The sequence below is a fragment of the Brienomyrus brachyistius genome, chromosome 9 (assembly GCF_023856365.1).
Source record: "Brienomyrus brachyistius isolate T26 chromosome 9, BBRACH_0.4, whole genome shotgun sequence".
Taxonomy (NCBI): domain Eukaryota; kingdom Metazoa; phylum Chordata; class Actinopteri; order Osteoglossiformes; family Mormyridae; genus Brienomyrus; species Brienomyrus brachyistius.
Genome location: NC_064541.1, coordinates 1,782,865 through 1,808,495, shown reverse-complemented (window position 1 = coordinate 1,808,495; position 25,631 = coordinate 1,782,865). Strand labels below are relative to the sequence as shown.

General features: G+C 46.5%; 1 protein-coding gene and 1 long non-coding RNA gene across 2 annotated transcripts; both read right to left on the bottom strand.

The window, feature by feature from the left end:
* Positions 1–747: 747 nt before the first annotated feature.
* On the bottom strand, positions 748–20,408 carry LOC125748961 (zinc finger and BTB domain-containing protein 7B-like). The gene is given in 6 exon segments (XM_049025736.1): positions 748–3,841; positions 3,843–4,166; positions 4,259–5,235; positions 7,442–7,892; positions 16,881–16,966; positions 20,036–20,408. Coding segments are annotated over 4 exon segments (1,614 nt in total). The 5' UTR covers positions 7,499–7,892; positions 16,881–16,966; positions 20,036–20,408; the 3' UTR covers positions 748–3,585.
* Positions 20,409–22,115: 1,707 nt separating this feature from the next.
* Positions 22,116–24,280, bottom strand: LOC125749001 (uncharacterized). The gene is made up of 3 exons (XR_007399722.1): positions 24,094–24,280; positions 22,544–22,653; positions 22,116–22,464 (listed from the first exon to the last, which is right to left on the bottom strand). It is a non-coding gene; the product is annotated as an uncharacterized LOC125749001 (long non-coding RNA).
* Positions 24,281–25,631: the final 1,351 nt, after the last annotated feature.

Below are 25,631 nucleotides of genomic sequence, written 5' to 3'. Positions count from 1 at the left end.
CAGCTAGATCTCTCATTCATCCAATGCTCACCTGTCTGGTTTGATACACCACCAGAACACCCTCCACTCACATTCATTAGGGTCCCATCAGGTCCCCAAGCAGTTAATATTACTTAGACTTAGACAACTTCATGGCACATTTGAAGTAAATCCCGATTGTGCCTTGAGTTCACTGTCCTGCTCAGCCTGCCAGTGATCTCCATCCGTCTTGGCAAATTTCTGCATAAAAACAGGGCTCTTATTTTGTTTGCCTGTCTGTCACACCCCTTAAAATAAATATCACAACAATTAGTATTCGAACATTTTGAAAAACGAATGAGAATTGTTCAGACTCGATTAGCATGGCTTCTTCCGGCCAAATTGTCAATCTTGTTCACATCCAATCTACAGGCCAAGATGCAGCTACTGTACATTCTCAAAAGAGGAATCAAGCCTACTCTACATTATACAGCTAGCTGCGACTGGTAGATGGTGTCACTTTTTCCCCCATAATATGTTGGGTTTTTTTTTTTGCGAAAAAAAAACTGCATTTGTCCCTCTATATTTTATGTAGCTGGTACATTTGTTTATGCTCACCAGAGTAAGAATTATATTTATACAACAAAGGGAGCAGAAAAAGGCTAAACCACATCCCTACAGCCCATGGAAGAAGCTTCGTGCACAAAAACAGCCGCTTCGAATCTGCATATTTTCCCCCCACACACATGCCTCCATGTTATCTGTGTATAAAAACACAAAAATACGGAGTCAGATAACTAGATTTATTCACCTGTATTCTTTGTATCAGAAATAAATGCTGGGAAATTACCAATGAGACAGTCACTAAAACAAGAGAAAAAAAAAATCCCTGAAAAGGGGTCTCACAAACCACGACCCCCTCACCCTTCACCCCAGGCAAAGCAAACAGCACAAACAGTGCAGACATTCTTTTTTTCACAACTGGCATAAATGGTTTCTCTGCATTCCCACCGCTGCATCCCAGAGCATTAACACCCTTCATCTGAAAACATTCGCTTTTGGTACGATACACAAGATCACTCAAAACTCAGTTACAGCCCACCCAGCCCCCAACATGTCAGGAAGATAAGTTATCTGTACAGATTCATATCTCAGTTAGTATGCGAATATTAACGGTCATCTGCGGAACGACTGCATTTCCCTTAAACGTATTGTCGGGGTTTAGCCAGTTCTGATAGTATTCCACCGAGTATTCAGAATGGTACGTTAAAGCAGAGGATGTGAACACTTTCAAACACATTTGTGTAAAAAGACATTGCTCCATAGATTTTTTATTGCATATTCACTCAGTGCATTGCCCAAGATTTCCTGAGAATAGTTGCAAAAGAGTTCAAGGCAGGGTGACCCTTTACATTATAAACTCCACACTATAACAAGGACTGTACATCTATGCAGTAGAAAGAATAGACAACATTTGTTTCTCAAAGAAATAGATCTATATATATATATATATATATATATCCTATATATATTTTTTCTTTACAATCAAAATTATTTTGTGCAGTCATGGAATGGAGATTGGCAGAAGAGAAAAGTAATAAAGCTCTTAATTTAGTGCAAATAAACCAGAAACAACAGAACCCCTTTCTAAACAATACAGTACAGACGTCACACACCTAGATAGAGAGATCTGGGCTTGGTTATAGGCCTTGTTAGTTGTTATTGATATGACTGGCTGCCATCCAACAGTTGCGCATTGTCAATACTTCACAATATACAAAGAAGTCATGTACTCTACCCATAACCGACCACTAACGTCCCCAAGGGAACATGGCTCTCATAATGCATGAAAAAAAAGAGGAGTTTCTCAAAGCAGAAACAAACTGGAAACCAGGAACATGGTGGCCCTTCTAAAGAGTTTAAGTAACACAGCACACGTATTCATTCATTTTTATTTGACCCCCAAACATAACCTCACTGTAAAGTCCCATTCACCATCGACATTGTCCACTGAAATTATTTCTACATTTTCAGTTCACCCCCCCCCCCTCTCCCTCTTCCCCGCTACTCAACACAGGAATACAGGCTTCTCGAGTCATTCCAGAGGAAGGTACAGTGTGGAAGCACATGGCTGATGAGATTTGGGGGGACAAAATAAAGGAGGGGAAAACGGTTCAGAGGACCGACAACTCAAAGGCCTTCCGCCTCTATGGTTTCCAGCTAAGGTACTTGGATGGAGAGTAAGCGTCAGGGATGCTGAGAAGGTGATGGTGGTGAGGATTCTCAGAGTTTTAACTGGAAAACCACAATAAATATTAATAAATAAATAAATACCGTGCATTCTCTTTTTTCCATCAAAACAATGAACAGAGAGTGATTTGGAAGACGGCAGTGGAGGATGGGGAATGAACCAAGCAGAGCAGAAAACAAAAAGGATATACGCCATCCTCGCCAAAGCGCCACCAGCGTAGCTCATTTTTTGTCAGACATTCAGATCAGCGTCTCTGCAGATCAACCCTCCCCCCCTCAGCAGGGGAGGTGACTGACAGGCGCTTGAGACAGAAAGCAGTACTTTCAGCAGCTTTTTGGAAGTCCCTCTTTGTCCTTGGCTTCTTCCCCTTGCTCTCACTCGTTGGATTCCGCATCAAACTCCCATCTCGGAAGTGCTCATTATGAGGTGCTTTAGCAGATGATATACAGGCAGGCTAAGTAGCAGTTAAGGATTAAACTTCCAGTTAAGTACCCTGCCTAAGGCTACAACCGCAGGATGCTACCTAAGACTTGAACCAGCAGCCTCTGTAGTAAAAGCACAGATGCTGCCCAGTGCACCAGAATGTCGAAGGGATGTCTTACAAGCTATTAGCTACGAGCTAGGATACATTATCCAGATAATATAGATGGCTCCATTGAGGATATAAAGTGATTCCATTAGGGTTTCAAGCAGAAACTTCCCAGTACAAGAGTTTTTGAATCAGATGCATAGCTGTCCAGAGGCAATTCTACTTCTGTTCCACTAGGTGGCAGTTTTACAAATATACATTAAGCAGAAGGCCATTGCATAGTCCACACGTTTGAACTTCAAAGTATTCGAGCTGTCAGTAAACAAAAATGCTTGAATCCAAGCAACTTTTTGGTCTCTTTTTCATAATGGCTTGATACACCCAACAGCAGTGTTACAACATCGTCTCCCATTTGAACACAGCTCTCTTTGGTAGGTTCAATATATATATATTTTTTTTAATTCGTTATATTCTTGCGTTATTGCTTGGTGACAAGACTCCATTCCACACCTGCTTAGGTACCCAAACGTCAACAAAAACAATTAAGTCATATACAGTCTCATTTAAAGATCTTTACAGTACAACAAAAATCAGAATAATTACATGAGAAAATAAAACAACTCAAAATAAAATTACACAGAAATAAAGAAACAATCAGGACCCCAACCCCCGATCTTTAGTTTTCTTGTCCAACCCCCCCCAAAGTTTCAGTAAGTGCCCCATGGAGTGGCCGGGTCCTCTGAAGCCACGCAGGGAATCTGAGGGCCCGATCGCTCCTCCCGCAGCCACACCAACGCAGCACAAACCACACACAGACCTACAGGCACACGCACTCCCATTTGTACCACTACTCCTCCTCATCCTCATCTTCCTCCTCCTCATTGTCCTCCTCCTCCTCCTCCCCCCAGCTCACCTGCGGGCCTGGGGGGCCATGCGTGGCATTAGGGACTCCCATCTCCTCGATGGGGCCCCCAGGCACCCCCACGCCTCTGAAGAGGAGGGCCTGGTATGGAGGCCCGCGTGGCCCGAGTAGCGGCATGGCGTGGAGGGGGATGGGGGGGCCATCTGCATCAGGGGGGAACAGCAGAGGCCGGCCCGACGAGGGCGGGGGGCGAGCGGGAGAAGGCGGGGGCATGCGACAGGGGGAGGGAATCCAGGAGCGAGGAGGCCTCCCCGACACTGACGCCCACGCGGCGAGGCCGGCGCGTGCGCACCTCCAGGCAGCTGTGGCCCTTGCGGTGGCGCTGCAGGTGGTCTTCGCGCACGAATGCCTTGTGGCAGAGTGGGCACTCGAAGGGCCGGGCGCCGCTATGCAGCGACAGGTGGTTCTTCAGGTCGTAGGAGTGCAGGAAGCGAGCGGGGCAGTGCGGGCAGGGGTAGGGGCGTTCGCCTGTGTGTTTCCGCATGTGGATCTTCAGCTTGTCATTCCTGTCAGGAGAGAGGGCAGAGCGGACAGTGTCAGTGAGGGAGATCGGCCCCGGCCACAGACCCCACCCGCCCACCTCGGACGCCCTCCTCACCGAGTGAAGCGCACCCCGCAGGCAGAACACTGGAAGGGCTTCTCCCCTGTGTGGGTCCTCATGTGGCGGGGCAGTTTCCCTGCACCATGGATGATTTTCTGACAGACTGGGCACTGCTGGGGAGTCTGCGACTTCCTCTTCCTGCCCCCGCCAGCAACGCCCCCTCGCTCCGGCAGCGGAGGGGGGCCCATCTTGTCTTCCTCTTCCGAAAGGCCGCCCTCAGCTTGCACTGGCAAGGGGGTGTCCACCGGGGCCCAGTGCTTACTCCCGTTCACAAACCCAGGTTCCCAGCCAGCATGCTGCCCTCCACCATTCTGCCCTCCTGGGGGTGAGTACTCGTCATAGCCGGGGCTAGTGGGGGCCCGGGGGAGTTCTGGTGTGGGCGAGCTACAGGGGGAGTCGAGCCGGGGCTGCAGGTGAGACAACCTGGATTTCAGGATGTGCTGCTTGTCTCGCTTGCGCCGGGAACTTTGCATGGTATCCTCGGTGCGCTCCCTCACTATGATCCCTCGCTCCCGTTCCTCCTCTTCCTCCTCCTCATCCCCTTCCCCCTTGGTCTCGCCCAGGATGTCCCTGCAGGCGTCAGCTACACACTGGATACCCAGCAGCTGTGCAGCCTTCAGCACGTCCCGCATCCCTGAGCTGCGGATGGTCAGCGTGGCCGTGTAGGCGAACTCCAGAAGCGCGTCCAAGGCGTCAGGGGCCACACAGTCCAGCTGGCAGACGCTGCAGCCACCCCCCACCAAGCCAGCATCCCCGGGTTCCCCCTCCTCCGCGCCAAAGAGATTGCGGAAGTACAGACTGACGGCGGCCATGACGGAGCGGTGCGTGGAGTAGCGGGCACCTCGAGAAGTCAAGGTGAGGTCACACAGAAGCCCCGCCCTCCGCTGCTCATTCAGGCAGGACAGGAGCTCACTGCTGTGCTCCGGGAAGGGGATCCCGATTAAGCCGTCCTCTCCTGGAGACATTGCCACCTGCTGGTTTGGAGGTATAAAAACAAGTTTAATATCCATGCAGCTTCACTTATTTCACAAAGCAAATACTCTGAATACAGGTATGAAATGGACCCCAGTTCCATAACAAATATGGCTCACAGTGGCTTGAGGTTAGCATCCCATCCCCCACAACCCCATGCCCGGACTGCATCCAGCAGGAGAGTAGAATCAAAGAATGAGGCGAGAGGCCGCCAGACAGGAGAGAGCTTTACAGCTTTATCTCCCATGGTAAAAATAGCAGGATCACGAAGAGCGAGGGGGACTGTTTGAGACACAAGCCTCGTGCAGGTGAGTGGCAGCGTGCCTCAAGAGAACCTGTTCGGCAGGTTAGCGCTTGGGAAGCAGCCCAAGAGCCAGCAGGACTGAGGCGACTGGGAGAGGTCGGCACTGTGGCTGAAACAAAATGGCTTCCAGCACTTGGGGGGGTGGGTGGGGGGGGGTTTTCGGCAGAATGGCCTCCATTTATGGGAAGGTGCATGGAAAAAAAAAACCTGATTAAAAAAGCAGAACGTCCCTTTTTCATGCTCCTCTGTGCCTTGAGCTACCAGTTCATGTTCTTTCTGTTATACGTGGTGGGAGGAATGAGTGAAGGGGAAAAAAAACGAGTAGATGAATGGGGGAGGGCGGTGGTTTCCGAGGAAGGGCCGTCCAAGTCAGGCTGCTCCCCCTCAATCCCCCTGTTCTAGTCTTTCTCCCTCCATTTTAGTGTCAGATGCGACGAGTGAGTAAATAAACTCATCCTGACAATCTTTACACACCTGGATTAACCCTGAGAAACACGAACGCTCTGTTCCTTCATATGGGCCCTGGAGTCACTTTGGTCTGCATTCTGGCTCCTTTTATTCATTTTTTTGTTACAACTTACTATTTTGTTACACTACTGCTCTCCAATTTCACTCCAATTTAGTATTTCGTTATTTTCCTTCTTGATCCTAAACAGCCCGTACACCTTGGGAGTATCTACCGTAACTCCTCAAACTGCGGCTGCTGCTTGGTGTTACTCTGTCGCCCTCATTCTACACCATCCTTACAGCTGCACTTTTTTCCTTCATCTGCAAAATGTCCGTTTTGCTGCTGCACGCGTCACGTAGACGAGGGGAAATCATCGATGTAGATGTAGTAGAAGCTCCTGTCACGGGGGAGAGGCATTTCCAAACCAACGGCCGAGGGGAAAAGATGACATTTCTAATTAAAAAAAAATGTCAAAAACTGCATTTTCATCCATCTATTTGGTACAGCGTTAGATTTCTACAGTCTGTTGCAAGATTTTCTACACAATATTAGGTACAGCCACTGCAAGAAACCCTAAATAAACCTCCAAATTCTCACTTAATTCATAAGTCATGACAAACAGGCTTATAGAAAATAATATTGGGCAATTCCAGCATTTTGGATGTGAGATTTAGACTCATACTGGCAAACAAAAGCAGGGACAAGCTTAGTGTGAATGACTCAACCTGCATTATCTCCTCGTCTAACCTCTTTGGTACAGACAAATCCTCAAAATTCATATTTTAAATTTACATGTAAAAAATATGTAGTATTTTATCAGCATTATGGATGCCGCATGAAACGGACCATTGCATGGAACAAAGCACCCAAGCACACACTTTAATACACTCATAGAGCTTCTTGTGCGTGTATATCCCACCCTGAAACAATTAAATTCGGAAAATTATTTTGTGACCCTGTTACACATTCAGTCACTCACACCTGGGGTAATTTCCACTAACAACCCCCCTCCCCCCCATAGTGACCAGCTGCCCATTTACCATCCCATAATAGTAGGCAAGCCCAGCCTCAAGGTGCAGCCTGGCAGATGTAGATTCTTTTCAGCCGAAACCTGCCACACAACCCCCCCCCCCCCCAGGTGTACGCACTCCCGGGATGAAGGAACCCGAATTGGTATCAAAGTACAGGTTCCCTCTATTATTAAGGGCCATTTACTTGACACTGATCCCATAGTTCAAAAGGTCAAAGCCAGTGATCACCGAAGGGAGAGACCAAGTGGATCGCAAACCATCTACCAACCACCTTTTTGCTCATCCCTCTGTCAACCGCACCTCGCCATCTTCGTTTACTCTTCAACGAGCCCACGGGGAACCTCCAACTCTTAATGGTATGACGGCTACCCCCATGTCAAGCAGCGCCTACCTAAACCCCGACACGGAACGCCATCATCGTTTACCTTGCCGGTTCTCAGCACAGAGCAAGCCGAGGTGGGAAAAAGCAGAGCCTGCGTCATTGCATCCGTCTCTGCGTGCTGTTCTCGCTCCGTCGTTCTCTTCCACTCCGTCAGGCTTCTCTCTTTGCCCAACTCTTCGTGTTTCACTACTTTCAGTAACTTTGGTGTTTTCGGGGGTTTAGTCACCTCTCTACTGCCGTCTTAGAAAGTGGGTACCACACTCATCCTTGGGGATCGCTACCTCGTTCTCTCGCTCGCTCACTCAGTCTCTTCCTGTTTTATGAAAAGAGGGTGCTCGGCGGCAGAAAGAGTGCGAGAGAGAGACCCCTCCCCCCCGTTCGCCCACATGCCCCCCTCCCCAAATGTGCGTCGGTCCATCCATCATTCCGTTGTCCTGTTGTTCCACCATCACCAATGCTGTTCCACAATGTTATTCCGTTTCTCAGAGGTCATGCTAAAAAAAAAAAAAAAAAAAGAATGAAAAAGTCCCATCACTTAGCTTCGTCCAGGGAGGCAGCCAGCTCACCCGAAAGCGAGGCCTTACTTCTCTGACGTTCAACTGACTAACCCAACCAAAGCGCACGGAGAACCATTTAACCTGCCCATTCGTTTACTAAGCAAAACTATTCCTTGAACCAGCGCAACATACCTATGGACAGGGTTCTCGCCAACGAGCAGAGCCACCAAGGTGACACGGACAGCTCATGATGGTCAAGAAAGGTCTTGGCTGCAGTACTGGAGCAAAACCAGCTCCTTGAAATCAAACGAGCCACATAATGATGCCTCTAATTACACACATTTATGAAGAATGATAACAGAAACTACATTAGCATACAGAAACAGGGTAGTCAATGGCTTTTTGGAGATTCTGTCCATCACCTATGAATCAGAAAGCTCAGGTCATGGGGAGAAAGTGAAAAACTAAGGAATCTTGGACAAATGCTCACAACAGAACGGAGAACACACTGGAAAAAATCAAACAGCTAAAGAAAGCTCTGTGTAAAAGGTCACGTGTTACATCACAACACCAAGAACAGTAAAATGGGAAAAGCATTTGAGGCGCGGACTGCTTTTATTTTTTCTTAACGCATGCTTGAGTGTGCACGTGTCACACTTCCTGGTGAACTTCATTTTGCCAATGTGAAATGGAACCAGCTAGTGAGATGATGGACGGCAGTGCATTGTGGATTTACCGACTACCTCGGAATTAATATAAGGACTGAAACTCGTTATCGTACCGAGGCAGTTATAACTTTCCAGTCCTGAGAAGGACGACCTAGCGATTGACCTAGGAATCATGCTGAAAGTGAGCAGTGTCCTTTTAGAAGAGGAATTATTTTTGGTAATATTACCAGAGTAATTTCCTCCTCTCCAAAGCAAGTTTTAAAGCCATAGATTTTACTCCTACGTAGGATTGGATCTAACATGTATTACAAGCTTTTTTTAAAGAAAATATGAATAAGACTTTTTCCCTGCTAATTTAGCTCGACTTCAAAAAACTGGAAAATATTTATGGATATGTAAATCCATATTGATATATAAAATTGACAGTACAGTAAAAAATATTTTCTTGATTAATTAGCAATTAACTTAAACCAACAATTAACACGATCACAGAAAATTGGCCTATAGTCACTGGGTCATACAGCCGGGTTTTACACTGTCTGGGTTCCTTCGCCAAAAATGCTGTTCAATAAACATTCAGGTGAATTAGCGAGAGAAAGGCAAACCGAGATGGAAGGATAGGAAGAGGGGGCGGCCGGTTCGCTTCCGGCGCAGAGTCAAAAACCTCTGACTTCAGCGATTTGAGTAAACCTGGTAGGTTATGGAGGAGCAGCTAGATCTCTAACATGACCATGCACACGTAATAAACCTCAAACTGCAGGCAAACAGGCAAGAAGAATAACAATACACATTACTGAGCTTAGACAAGCGTGGGCAGCTCACTTTTAAAGGCAAATTCAGGCTGTTTTGCTCATGATATAGGCATACACTGGGCTGAAAGACCATCATTTTCTTTAAGAATCAATGCATAACTATAGAAATTATAATTAGTGTGTTTATGTGAGACTTAGAATAATGTATTTAAAAATCTACAGGTTGATCTTTGGTTTGTCAGTAAACACCTACTCATTCTATAAGCTTGACTCTCGCTTTCCTCATCCTTTTCACTCCTAAACCTCTTTAGTCCTTCTCTTTTCTCAGTCTCTCTTAGTCACCAAATGTCGACGGGCTGACTTTTCGTAGCTAGATAATGGGGGCAGACATCGCCAACAACACCAGGGACGCAGGCACAAATACACACCTCGAATTAAAGTGCGTGACACAGCTCAGATACTGATTTGCACCCTTTGATGCCTCTTATCAAGCAGAAATAAGCACCCCATGGTGTCAGCCAACCACAGAACAAGAAGCTGACATAATTATTGTTTATGCTCCCCCTTAGCTCGCAAAGATAAGGCACTCCACATTCAGCGTGAGTTCGCCTTGCTAGGGGACACGACGATGCAAATGCTCGAGTAGTCCGATATTCAAAACGAGGCTCTCCAGGAAAACACCAAAAAGGACTCGATTCGGAGGTCACGCGTGCATCAGAGTTCCTCCCCACAAGTCTGATTATACAGGTCCACAACTCTCACTACCAGCACTTCCACATTTACATTACATTTCTTTAGCAGATAAAATTATCTGAGGCGATATTTTCAAGAAGGCAGAGTCAGACAATCACTGGAGCGAATTTTTAGTGTACTGACCTTACTAAACCGTATTAACACCAACACTTATTTTCACAATGACACAGTCATCGTAAGTCATATTTCATAATAGTTGGACACGTGCTTCGAGACCGGTTCACCCATACACAAGTCAACACGTCTGTATGACCAGCCTGTATACATGTCAATTAAGCTAATCACAGAATCACTGTGAAATCACCTTTCCTTAAACTCTCCCACACTTACTGGCAAAGAAATTTTCTTTAGTTACTCCCAAAATAAAAAAAGAAAAACATTTTTTTCAGAGAGCAATATATAATGCCTGTGATCTTCTGTAAAATTACATACAACAATAGGCTAACATACATTACAGACCCAATCAAGAAATGTGTGCTGGGGGAATTAGTCTCTAAAATGTTCATGGTGTCTGTATGTGTGGCCTGACATGGACTGGCACCCCCCTTCAGGATACGCCCAGCCTTGTTCTAGTTGGAAAACGTATGATTTGTGAATTCCTGAACAGAAAGAGAGGAATTATAATGCATTTTTAGAAGACAAAAAGATCTCAGAATGTCTCATTTGCGGCACGGTCTTCATTTAACTTTATGATACATGAAAATATAAATCACAACATATGTCCAAGGCATTTTTGCAACTGCGATTATTTTGTATATCACTGGTGTCTGCTGCCTGTTTGCTGGTCTCTCTCTCGCTCAGAACGGATCCGCACCACCCACTCCCCTTTCTAAAGTTGACTCGAACTTCTCTACTTTGTCAATATGGTTTCCGAGTCTCTCACTCCAAGCCGAGTCCGCGCCACGCAGGCCGAGCACAGCGCCGTATCACCACAGCCGCCGCTGTGGCAGCGGCCGTGCACCGAGCAGGGGCCCCAGGGCTGACGCATGAGCTACGTTTCTCCATCTTTTTTCCATCTCCGCTCCCGCCTTTCCCGCCCCTGGCCGAGTTGTTGTTTTCACCTCTGCCACCGAAACTTAGAACTGAATTTACGAAGAAAGTCACTACCTAACGGAAGCCTCACCATTCGCTGCGCTTTTTCCCACCGCCCGTCCTGACAGTCTTCCCAGCAACACACACAAATCTAGCAAATGTGTGCACACAGAACGGAGGAAAATAAATCTCTGTGAAACTGGGACACACCTAAAGGATAAATCGTATTTTTTAACACATATATCGATTAATCTTAAATGGAAAGTGGATGTAAACAAAGAGTAAACCTGAGGTTGTTTGTTTCCTCTGCTTCCTGGTTCTAGTGACCAGTGGCTGAGCATGTTAGGCGTGAAGTGTGCGCGTTCCTCACCGGTGATGCACTAATACACCCAACTGAAACCGCCATTTCAGGTGAAGGGCAGAGGCCTCCACCGTCTCCCAACGTCATTTCTGCAGCTTGTTTCAGCAACGGACCAAAAAAAAAAAATACAAAAATCAATGCCAATTCAGACACCCAGACTTTTCAGGCGACTGAGTCATCACACTTGGGGTGCCTTAGCCGTACATTTTGTTCCGTTTTCCACCAGCACCAGAAAAAAAGAAAGTTTCAGGGTCCAACAAGGCTCACCTCTCAGGTAGGCCTTGGGTTTGGCGTGAGAATGACGGGGAGGGAGTTCAACACGGGTCCATGGCAGCAGCCTTAAACCAAAGTGTCTATTTGAATTATAAAATTAAGTAAACTTACATCGAGGAAAAAAAATTATATAATAGCATGAGGTTAAGAAATGAGCCAAAACTCTCTTTTCTTCTTTGGAAAACATCTCTCTCACTCTCATACACACACTACATTCTTATAACCTACATTTAAAAGGTTTGTTTTAGATACTCTGAAAACAAAAAAGATACGGGGGGGGGGGGGGGGGGGCAACTTTGACAGGCAACATTCTACACCTTATGAATTTTTTAGTTGTTTCCCCAAATAAAAATTCAAATTTGCCAGAATTAAAACTTCCAGTAAATAAATCCTGTCAGAAGGAGAGAAACAGAGCGGCACATTGATTACCCCGTTAAAAGCCAAAAGTCAGAGATTTACACCTGCTGTTAATGCAGCCATAGTCAAGCACGGAAACAGTTACATACGTAATGGCAACAGATGTATTTTGGCAAATAAAAAGCCACAACAACTGGGTTTTTCAATAACCATGACATAGCTACACACACACACACACACACACACACACACACACACACACCCACACACACACACACACACACAGCGGCAGCTCAGCCCCCATACACACAGCGTCACTCCTCCCAAACACAACAAACGCTCAGCACTGGAGGACTATAATTAGGCTGAACACCTTTAAAAACACAAAACACCAACAAAACAACCGGAGGTGTCCTGAACACTCAGAGATAAGTGCAGGTGGGAATCTGACTGTCCATCTGCACTCTTTGATTTGGTTTTATAGCCTTTGCTGAGCTGGCTGGGGACATGCAGTGGAGACAAGGGAGGCCTGCATGCTATCTCCACATAATGACCCACGGTGCTCCGACCTCAGGGGAGCATCTTGGAAGGGCTGGTGGAAAAAAAACGGAGCCACTTGCTACAGCTGTGTTCACCCCTCCCTCACCTCTCTCTAAAATATATATATGACACTCCTTTAACCCCCCCCCCCCACACACACACACACACACACACACACACACACACACACAGAGTCAAAATCCAGACAAACGGTCAACACTTTACATGAACTGCTGCCCCATCAGGGTGCCAAGTAGGACCTCTCCTCTTTCAAGACGGGGAGACACGAGTGTGGGGGTCCGTCTGAAAGCACCTTCCTCTTGGTGTCGGCGGGCATGTCTGAGACAACCTCAGAGGAATAGAAAAAGAAAAACGTGCCCCAACCCCTACGAAGTACCAAGACGGCACACTGTGCCGAGAGCCTCCAACACAGTGGCAACGAGGAAGCGGTTACCAGCATGCTTTTGAATTACACATTTAAGAGTAAACTCAGCTGTAACAGAAAACAGGTGCTCGGGTATGGCAGATAACATCAAACGCCATCCATCGATCACACAGAGGCTAGGCACGCACTGCGGAGTCCTCTGATGTGTCACAGATACCAGTGTAGTTTGGCTGGTGCACAGTGATGCTGGAAAATGGAAACAATGAAGCTGTAATTCAATGGCCAACCAACATATTCCACCACCATCCAGTGGGTTATATGTTCAGTACCCTCCTTCCCAAGTGCACATAATTTATGTTGTCTGGAGAATTCCATCAAATGAGACGGGATTAGAAAGCTTGATGTGCATTTGAAACACATTTTAAGAAATTTCAATAATGGCAGGTGGGGGGTGTTAAATCTGGCAACAGCAGCTAACTCTACCAAAATTGGACATCAAACATAAGAATTTTATCACAAATTTTGAAACTGTTGCAAATGAGACAATTCTAAGAAATTCTAAGAAATAAATTCACAAATATCACGATGCTTGTGGCAAGATCACAAGCACACGAGGCCGCAACGTTCTCCCGGTTTTCCAGGTCTTGGCTCCTCACGAAGCTGGGAGATAAATAACCCCTTTGATCTGTTAATTAGACGGTTGGGGAAACCGTTACTTCGCAAATGTAAAAATGCCGCCTCGTTTAACTACGTTGGATTACGCAGATGTTTTGTGGCAGAGGATTCCGTTTGCAGCCCTTTGCCCCGGCAAGACCAGCGTGGGGGAGCATGGCAGGAGGGACGGGGAGAGGGAACATGGAAAACGAGGATGGGGGGTGGGGGGGCTAAAGGCAGAGAAAACGAGAGGCAGACGAGAGGCAGCATATGGTATCTCAATTCTTGGAAGACAAGCTCACTTCAAAGGGTGAGAGTGGGAGAGCATGTGAGAGCAAGTGAGACGTGGGTGCGGAGAATGGGGGAGGCTGAGGGGGTGGGGGGGGGTTAATCTGATAGGAAAATCAGGTTTAACCTCCAAAAATCTGTGGCGGGAGGGGTGCAGAGGGGGCCCAGCAAAAGGGGAGCGGCTGTGGTTTTGGTGCAGGTGTAGGTGCAGGATGGAACGGCGCGTCTGCGAGTCGCAGCCAGCGGCAGGAGAAGCAGCCAGGCCAAACGGCACAGCAGGCGGCGAGAGGAACAGACAAGGGGAGGCGTTAAAACTCATGCGTGACACCGGAGGTACGTGGGGGGGGGCACTGCAAGGCCTCTGCGCTCCCCCTCCACCCAAGCCGGAGCTATCCGGATGCTGCCATTTGTCCGAATCCTAATATCAAGCCCCGACGACTTTCCCGCTGACAGGCGCTACAGCTCGAATGTTTCATTTTGCAGCCGGGGGAACATGCAGGTATTTCACATGAGCCCAGAACTCGACTGACATGACTGCCAACTGTCCTCACCCTTTTCAAAATATACATTTTTAAGGCGTTTCAGTCTTGCATTAACACGTAAATTTCTGTTTACTGAAACAGTGGAGATCATTTCATGCTAAATATGTGGATATCTTTGCAGGACACAAACATATGTTATAATACACATGAACACAAACCTCTATATACACTTCCATACAGGATTTTGCAAAAGACTTAGGCTGCCAAAGAAAAATTATGTTTAAATGATCTTCATGTTGGTGTTCGGCTATGGTGTTACGTCTGTTAAAGTGTGTCAGCTTAGCCACTTCAAAACCTCTCAGAAAGTCACCCCAGTATTTGTAGTAACCTCGATTATTGACCAGACTGTTTGCATACCATATTTCGCTAATCCATACCACATCAAAAGTATCTGAATTAAGTTAAGTGAGCTGGTAGCGAAATTTAATGAATACGAGGAATGACTGGGGTGCCTGAGTAGGGATTTGGGGAGCAAAGTTCATTTAACAATACAATAAAATTTCAGGGACTTTTTGGAGAACAGAATAAATTCTTGTTAGTTTCTATTGCCCCTGTTCATTTGCATTAATTGTAATGTTAAATGACTTTCTGAGAAAACATATTTACTACCGAGATATATAGCTTTATACATTCTTTACTTTTTCTTTCGATGACTTTTTCACGGTGTTATAAATTTGCACACTAGACACAATGCATAATAAGAACAGAACAGCCTTTTTTAACCAGCGCTGCCTGCTGCCAGGTTTGGTTGTTATTTGGTTGTTGTTGAATTATTACAGTTGGTATGCAGTGTGTTATGTTACAGGGCACAACATCCAAGCATCAGGCTGAGCAGCTGCCACAGCTGTATGGCGACGGACTTCCCCAGACACCGACGCTTCACAGAGACCAACAGGGAGGAGTGTCTCCGTTTAGAGAGAAACGTGCCCATCTGTGTGACGCTGGTAAGTGCTTTGTTGGGGGTGGTGAGGGACAGTCAGGAATGTCTGAGCACTGGCCGCAGGGCTGCTGTGCCAGGCAGGGACAGCTTGTGTGATGGCACGTTGTCCCACATGGGCGACCCGCCCCAGGCAGACGCAGCGAGTGGGCAGACTGCGTTTGGTACTGTGTGCGCAGTGCGTGTGCGTCTTGCGTGTGCGTAGGCCGGTATCTCAACCACGGGAAGAGGGAAGGGATTGGCGTGAAGATCGGTTGGGGGGGGGGGGGGGGGAGGGTCGCGTTTACTCCCCCCCCACTCCCCGCCACACTCTTTCTGCAGAAAAAGGTGGTTTAAGCGACGTGATGTTGCAGAACCAACTGATCCCGATCAGCTTCCTGTTTCTCATGTCTAAGCCTTGACACGAGAATCGGCCTTTTGCAAAGGGGGGCGAGTCGACAAGGTACAAGCCCGGGACGCCAGGGAGTGCGGGGGGGGGGGGGGGGTAGTACAGAGGCAGGAAAGGTTACCCTCATTTCTCTGTCTAACGAGCTATGGGGCCAAGAATAATCTGAAATGACACAAACCGAACAATTGCCACGGAAATGGTGACGCAGGTCCATTGGCGACAAAACCTGCCGTGTGGACAGATCCTGCCCATCGGTCCCCTTCTCAATTCCTCTAATCCAGAATGCTTGTTAATTAGCTTGAGTAGTGAAAGCTGTTTGGCGGTGGTCAAAGACAGCAAGATAAAAAAAAGAAAAAGAAAAAAAAAAGTTGTGAATATGACAGACAAAAAAGGAAGTGTAAGGCAAATAACTTCCTCTCTTCTCGTAACGCAGAAGACCAACGTAATGAGTTTTCTGAAGCCATTTAGCCCCCCCAATCCTCCATCCCCACCCCAATTCGGCCCAAATTCACACAGCCGCTTCCAGGCCGACTTTGTGCTGAGAGACACGCCCTAATGTCCATCTGAGCGGACTGACGCCCATTTCCCGTCAGCTGATGCTGGCGTTCTGAGAGCTGCCCAGCAGCGTGGCCGCGAATCGGGCCCTCTGAGCGCGGACGAGTGGTAAGGCTACCCGGGAATTGCTGACACGACAGCAGAGGGAGCTTAATCATCTCCCCCTCCTTCTCGTTCTCCCTTTCTGTTCTGAAAGTGAAACCCCCATGTGTTATGAGGGGGAATTTACATGGGTCCCACACGGCCTAATTCAGATACTTTACTGGAACTGCGTTTCTCGGTCTTCATGTCCGTGGGTGTCTGAGGGTGTGTTACATGCATGGGCCTTCCGCTTTCTTTGAAAGCCCCCCCAAATCATCATCATCATCTCTGCCACACACACTTCGGCACCTCGCTCAGACCACATATGCGTCAAGTAATCTCACGGGCCGAATCCATATCAATTCACCCAGGCACTGAGCTGGGAGGCTGACAATGGTGCTGGTCTGAGACCACCTTACCTCCAGTCCATAAACTCCAGAGACGCTGCCCGCCTCACTGTCCCTCACTGACTCCGGCAGTCCTCTCGGGTCGAAGAGCTGTGAGACTGACAGAAAAAGCCACGTCAAGGAGGTGAATCATACCAAATACACAGCAAGGAGTTTAAAGTAATGAGAAAACACTATGCTGTCAGATAAAAGCGGACAACCCTGGGACAGCTTTGTACCCGAAGGTACAAACACCATTAGAATTTGGGTTCCTCACAAATGATCCATAAAAATGTCCATTTCTGTATCTTAAAAAGGTACATTTATCTATAGCTAGGGTAGAACTGGCAGACCCTTGAGGGTACAACCCCAGTGAAAAGTAATTGTACCCTCAAAGGTATAAACTGGTACTTTTTTCTGACAGTGTAGGGGCAAGGACACCGTGGCAGATTCATGGGGGGGGGCAGCACTTTACAGGGGCCCTTGAATACATAACATTATGTAATGTAAGGGGGTGGGGATTGGGAGCAGGGGGACCCAGGGGCCACAGAAACTGGGGGGATCTGTGCAGGAAAGGACAGAGAAACTGATCATCGGGTTCCGCACAGGAGGAAACCGACTAAGAGGTTAACACAAACAGCAATGGGTCACACTGCAGCACACTGCAGCACACTGCACCACACTGCATGCCATTTCAGGGCAAAAACAAAATATTAAAATACGAGTCCTCTGGATTTCTTGAACTTGACTTTAACTTAAAGGAGCCATGGAATATACATTTATAAGACAATGAGAAATGGACTCATGCAATGAATATTTTTGAGTGATACCTCAGCCATGTCAACTAACTACCAAGGAGCATGCAAGAAACAAATGGTTGTCACAAGAACGACAGAGGTTTTGCTGCGTTTAGTTATAACTATAATTATCTACGTTACTTTTCTTTCTAGGTTTTGGTCAGCTCCACCAAATAATCATCCGAAGGAAAATATTTAAGCCAGCGCGCTAACAAAAAAAAAGCCTAAAGCGAATTGCGACCACACCAACTTTAATAACATCATATTCCAGGTCCACCACACACAGCTTATCCACCTGAACCACGGTGTCAGACACGTAACGTAGTCTAGCGAACAGCAACATAATTATACGCAGCTAAAATATACAAAGCCATTGTTAATGGTCTAAAATATCAGAGCTTCCTTTGAAAATTGAGGTTTCGCCACGACCCCTGCAACAACGTCAGTGTTAACATAACATTATTAACTTTATTAATTAATCATTATTAATCAAGCGGCTTTTTAATTGCAATGTGAGTGTTGGATCTCAGCATAACTCCAGTTTCCGTATGCAAAGCGACAAAAGGGGCATGACAATCATGGGCACTGAATAAGAACAGAAATGCGGCACCGTGAACGCCACGGGGTGGAAGGACATCGGGAGGAGGCCGGGAGGAGCGCACCCTCGCAGGTGTGAGCGCTGACCCCATCGATAAAGGGACGCTATAATTGGCAAAAGCCTGCTGGAGCCCAAGTAATGATACCTCGCGGCGTGGTTAATTCATGATGAATGCTGCGGCTTCTTGGGAAGGCCATGTGACACCAATAGTTATTCTCAGCCCAGTCAGTTATCGAAACTTGTCTATGCATGGCTCATTTAATAATAAAGCAGCATAAAACAGCCTTCGGCAGAAACGTTACTGTGCTCCAACCCAAAGTCCGATTTTTTTTTTCTTTTGCATTGCCTCATCTTCTTAATTTGCTCAGTGAGAAATCCAATCTGCTATTGTAAATGCTAAAAAGCTCAAGAGATACACACCGAGAAGTCTTAATGACAACCGAAAACAGAAAGGATTAACTTAACTGTTACTGTCTAATAGGCCTTTAAGGTGAACTGATGGGCTCCAGATGTATTAAAACAGCACTTCGGTTAATAATTCCTAAACGCAAATACTCGTATTTATTTCGCCATTTTAGTACATAATTGACAAACCGTGCGTAAAACTAAATCAGACACCTAGTCATTTTGACTGGCAGGTCCGTTGGCTTTCACACACCCTTTTAGGTCGGATCACATCACTTTGATCTCAAGACACACATTAGAAACTTCCGAAAATCGGCGATCGCTGTTTAAAGACAACACAGGGTTGAACTGACAGAAGAAACACACAAATATTTTATTTTTTTGTATAAAAGGGACAAACATAGCCTTCTGTTTGCGGACTATTACCATGTGCAAGATCCCACCAAGTTCAGCAAACCACTTTCGTGTTGGCGTTTTACATAGGGTAATTGGGGTACTACTTTCGTTTGCAAATACGATAAAAGCTCCTAAAACGATCCAGTGCAACATTTAAAATTGAAAAAGTAAATAAGCGCCGTTAAAAGCTGTATTAAATGCGACACATGGCCAGACCCAGTCGAGTTTAACAGGCTGAGCCGGTCGGGCGGCACAGCTATGGGCAAGTATAAGCACCATTTGACACCAAGGAAATAGCAAACAAAATTGCTCCATCTGGACCTCCCGCTGAAATAAAGCTCGATAATACTTAACACATTCAGCTGGAAGAAAATAAAATGTAAAGAATATGTATATATATATATATATATATATATATATAAATAATAATCGGAGATACCGAGGGTGAAATAGAGTAGTGGCTCATAAATGGCAAAGGAAGATTGACGACTTTAAAAGCGGTGGCGACGCCGATAATGACAGCTCGCTCAGTGTAATAGATTATTTGGTGCGTATTCAGCGATGGTTTTGGGTGTCAGCCGGACTCCGCTGCTATTAATAGCAGGCAGGTAATATCCCGCACGATGCGCCTCACCTGTCCGCCACCGCGGAAATCGATTCGGGCATTTATGCACGCCGGCTCCGGCAATGACACGGCGCAGGGCTGCGTATGAGCGGCGGTGCGCTGCATGGTGGGGGGACACTGGCGAAGAAACGTGGGTCGCTTGAAAGATCGGAAGAAATTAATGCCGACACGTCACACGGGAGTTACCGAGCGCCCATGACGTGGGTTAGTCCTGCCGTGACCCCGGTTAGGAGTGAGAAGTGGGAAGAGGGGGACTTCTGGTAGCGGGGTGGGGGGATACAGAGTATGGAAGTAGGCAAAAAAGACGAGCGCAGCGCAAGTTTACCCCCAAAAAAGCCGCAGACAGAGATGTAGGAGCTTTTTTTACCTGCACGCCGGTGCGTAAGCGCGGATCACCTGTGCTGTCTTGTCTCGTCCCACCTGACCGGCTTATACTTCCTGGATTCAGACTCGAGCTGTACCACCCCGCCTGCCCCCCCAGCACCAGCACCGGCACCACCTTGTTAACTCCCCGGGGATACCTCTCTCCCGTGCCACTTTCTTTTTCCCCCCCTCTGTTTTGCCGTATTTACACGGTCTGCTCGAGGTCCTGCACTCGTCTGCCAATGCGTTTCGGTGTCGCTGTTTCCGAGTCCCTCTGTCGGCTCCCCATAGACCGCTAGATCGCTTGCGAGAACTCCCCCCACGTCTTGTCTGGCCCACTCCAGCTCCCAGCTCCTCCTTATACTGACAACCAGGAAGCGGCTTGCCCTACTTACGCCACGCCGCGGATTGGCTCTGTCAGGCCAGGGAGAACCGGTGGGGTGGGGAGGGGAATGGGGGGGGGGGTCGGACACTGAGCTATAGGCCATTGACGATGTCTGTCGCTCCTAGGTAAGAAGCGTATGTGGAGGGGGAGGGGCAGGACAGGTTAAACTCCTGGGATGACAAATGCTGTCCAAAAAGGATAGAGCCGGTGAAGACCGGGACTACATGTGTTAATTTGGATTTTTAACACCGGTGACTTTTTTAACCGCAGTTTGGTGGGGGAGGGATGTTGCGATTGCTCTGCGGAGAGATCACAGCTCTGTAAGAATCCACCCCCCCGTACACGATGTGACTGAAGTGTGAGGCAAATTATTTGTAGATCAGTTAAAATAATAGTATTTACACTGACACTTGTCCCCCGAAAGTAATTATTTTCTACCCGCAGTAGCACAGAAGAGGGGTGCAATCCACCCCCACCCAGAGAAAAAAATCTTCCCGATGTTATGTAAATCAATACGTCAGTATTAAACTTACATTCCTATAAATCTGACCGATTCCACGCGATCAGTTGGTATTATTCCACTGACCGAAAATGTGGGGAGAACTCAGTTGTACCCCTGAAAAAGCATCCTGCGGAGAAATAAATCTTTAACTGGGCACCTGACACAAATGCAGCGGCCATTATTTGGGCACCTGCACACTAGGACAGGAGACAGGGGGAAATGTTCTGCCCCATTTTAAGCCGTTTGACAGCAGTACAGGGACAAATCCTCCACAAACCACGCGAAACATACATACATGTATATACGCGAAAGAGAGTAAGGTGAGGCGTAATGAATGGTCGGCTGAGTGTAAGTCGCGATCAAGCGAGGGGGCGACGAGCGATCACAAGCGAAGGGGAAATACAGTGCTTAAGTGGAGGGATGTGTAAGGAAGGAGAGTTAGAGGATGAGGTTAGCGCCCCACAGCATTACACCCTCCCTTCACATCCACCCCAGCGCAAACACACTTCCTGTTTGAAGTGGTTACAGCAGACATAGGAATCACCTTACTCTTTCTAAGTCTACGTATGTTGAGAGCGCCGCTCGCTCCTGGCTCCCCCGCGCCCGCTCCGCGCGTCTTAGAAAAGGAACAGCGACAGGAAAGCTTAAATATAGCAGCATGCGGTGAACCCACCCGACACACCGCCGACCCCCCCGACACACCGCCGACTCCCCCCACGCCCCTACCTGCCTACCACCCTGTCAATCTGTGCGTACCCTGCGGTGAGCGCACAGCTACTGTGCAGGGTGCCGAGGTCTCAGTGGAAACTGTACTCCCCCCTCTCGGTGCCTTATTTAGTCATTCATTAGGGTAAGCAAGTTTTTTTACCTCTTTATCGGCGCTATCTACAGAGCGTGGCTTTTGCAGCTTACTTCAGCAGAAAAGATTAGAACCAACAGCCATGTAGCTTCAGAATGTAACGTGACGGTATCTCATCCCATGGATTTATCTGTTAAAGTCGTTGACCTGAGAATTTTAACTGGCGGCTATGAATCTCTATTTACGTGAATTTAGTGTACTTATACCGAATAGAAAATTCATACTGTTTCTACTTTCAAGTCTTCATCCTAAACTCTAAATATTTTTCATTCATTTGTAAATTTAATCTAGCGTCTTGTAATTCGAACATCTCAATCGGCAGCACCCATGAACATTCATTTGGTTCCTTTCAGTACATTTATTTAGAACTTACAAAATACTCTCAGAAAACATCATGGCAAAAAATTATACAACTGCATCCTAAAATACAAGGAAAAAAGTAGGCATTTTGCTCCACCTTGTGGTTAACCCGTGTACGACGGGCACAGGTAAATGGACATATTAATCGATGCGTTTTTATTGTCCAGGACCAGTGCGTGTCGAGATATGGAGCCTCAATGAACACTTTGATTGTTTGCCAGACGACCAGGTCACCACCTATCACATCCGTGACCTTCAGGCGTCTGCAGAGGGGCGTTTGTCAGTCTCGTGTTTCCACAGCTCTTCTGCGTTTCGCAGCCAGGAGGTCTAGAATGAAGCAGAGCAGCCATGAGACGGCAGGACCCCGCAAAGCGTCACCCTGAAAACATCCGACCAGATTTCTCACCAGTACTGAATTGGAGGTCATGAGGCTGTTCTGCAGGCGCAACAGAGTAGTCAGCTTTCCTGACAGCACACTCAGCTCTTCGGATAATTCTGCACAGGCCGCCTCATATTCTGGAGACAAAGACGCAGAGATGAGAGCAGATATTACCGATTGACTGCCATATATTTAGCATGGAGCGAAGCTAAACCAAACGGAGGGTTGATTTAATGTCATATGTATCTTCATAGTGGTCATATCTTCATTGCGTTTTATGACCCCATTTTCCAGAATTTTTAGTACAGGGTCACAAGGAGCCCAAAGCCTTTCCCAGGATGCACTAGCCCGATCCACCTCTCCCTCTCTGTCTTTCTGTCTCTCTCTCACACACACACACACACACACACACACACACACACACAAACCTAACCATCCAGAATTTCCCGTTGGGATCAATAAAAGTATATTTATCTGTGTTTTTGAACAGCAGGAGGAAACAGAAGTACCTAATGGAAACCTGTGTGAATATGCAAATCACACACACAAACACACTCATAACCCAAGGTGGTAATTAAAGTCACAAGCCTGAAGGTGTGAGGCTACAGTGCTAACTACTGAATCGCCACACCTCTCCCTTGCTGAATTTCATTTTATTATAATGTTCTATTCAGTTCAAGTTAAAGGGCTGATTTGCACAGCATTTCATGAACTGTCATCCACAAGGTGACCTGAACCGACTGTTATTTCGAAATCTGATCTTCCCTCTAAAACAATAGCATCTTTCGGAGACGCCTCCGCATAGAAAGGTGATACCACTTGTCACATATCACAAGTCAAACTGTAAATTGACAACAACGACCATATCGGTAAAATTCAAACTGCAGCAAAAAATACCACATTTTCGGTATCACGTCTAAAGCTAAAAGTGCACAACTAAAAGTCTAAAACTAAAAATCATCACCACAATTTCCGAAATCAGTCTTTTCTGTTGTTTTTTGCGTAATGCACGTTTTTCTAGAATGTCTAAAAAGCTTCGCAAATAAGATTTCCAGAATCTTTGCACATGTAAATAATCAAGAGTTTTAAATAATTATTTTGTTGTGCAATTACTTTGCTGTCATAACCAGTGGCCTGCAAAATGTTTTACCTTTATGATTAATTCACAACTTGACTATGTTTATCAAGAGCGGTTTGACATTTCTGCGCGGAGGCGGCCGGCTGCCTTTACTGTGGCGCTTAGAGGAATCAGATCTCCACATCAAGGCTTAAAATCGACGCATCTTTGGTGACTAAGAAGGGCATTTTCAATTCTAAAAAAAATTGTAGGTGAAGAACAAGAAAAAGAGGAGCGCGACGGAGGAAATCCAGATACAAAAGTAACGAACGCAGTATCTCCTGTGGCTAAAAACAAGCTTTTATCTAACAGTACGAGTCTAGTTTTTATATATTTAAAAAAAGTTTAACTTTTTATCCTTTATTTTGACTGCCTTATGTAGGTTACGTGAGTAAAAACAGCTACGCTACCTCCATACTATTAGATTAAAGTGGGTTTGGCAACACACAAAGTAGCCCACCTTCCATCGCTTTTTCCACGTTAGTCGACATCCTGGTAGAAACAATGTTACAATGTGGGAAGAAGAATAAGGTATTATCATGTCCTAATTACATGCCCGTGTTTTAGTTACACCACGCGCCAATCATTTGACCTGCGCTTTCTTAGGACGCCGAGTGGGCGCCATGCGACCGTCATCAAGCCGCGTGATGCAGGGTGCCGTAATACACCGAGTGCATGAGCCATCGCTTCGATTCATCCATCCACTTCCTGGTTGTCGTAATATATCAAGTATAGGAGTCATCGCGATCTCCTCGACTCATCAACCCATCCTTCACAGTCGTGTAAAGCAGGATGCCGTAATACACAGAGTGCAGGAGCCATCGCGATCGCTTCGTCACATCCATCCGTCCTTCCTGGTTGTCGTAATACATCAAGTATAGGTGTCTTCGTGATTGCTTCGATTCATCAATCCATCCTTCCCAATGGTGTTAAGCAAGGTGCCGTAATACACTAAGGAGCAGTATGCTCGAAACATCCATCCATGTCACAATTGGTTATCGATTTCAAGGGTGCGGAGAACTGAACCCTTTTCCAGGCAGCGCAAAGCAGGGGTTTTTATTTTGCACACTATTTTTGGCAGATGCTTTTATATAATAAATCACAATTAATAAGCTTAAAGCCTTGCTCCTTCTCCTACAGACTTGCGAAAACTGGCCGACCTTCTAGAAACAATCAATCTTCAAAAAGGGACAGTGTCTGTGTTGTCAGGTGTCATTATATGGTAATACAATCCACACACTGTACTAAAATGCTTCTAACAGCTGAGCACAACATCTTAAACTTTGTAAACTACAACGGAGAATTGCCAACTGAACATACGCACACGCACCTTCCGAATCGCGATGCCTCTCCCAGTGCCCTCCACGTGCTTCCTGGGACAGGCACTAGCTGGGACTGGGTATAGTGATTAATTGCATTGTGTGCATTCTTTTTATGATGGGAAACTCACCAAACATAATGTGTAATAACTATACATTAATGTAAGAACCTGCAGCTAGAGAAATATTGCCTTATATAAGGTGACATGATAATCCTTGCTTCTGTTTAATTAATTTATCCTGGTCAAGTCGTACTTCTGCAAATCGAACGTCTTCCTCCATTCTAGCTTGACCTTTAACTCGCGCAAAGGATCCCGCGCTTGTGTGATGGTTTCTATTTTCAGATTTACTCTGGGTAAGTGGGGTTTTTACGGTTGGTGTTGCTAGTGTTGGTGTAGATAATAAAATAGCCCCCCCCCCACACACACACAATTTTTTCTTCATGTGGACTGTGCCCAATCTGCCCCCACAAAAACAGTTAATGGATTAAGTCCAGCACCTTTGATCAGAACCACACTCTAAAATTTATACTGAAAACTACAGCAACGGCAGGCACTGCCTGGCTGAATATGGCTGTGGCCTGACACATGCAGGCTGGATGATTTGGCTCATGGTATTTTTACTTACACAAAAGTGTTCTGATGGCAGAAAAAATGATTGGTTCAGAGGGATCACCAAT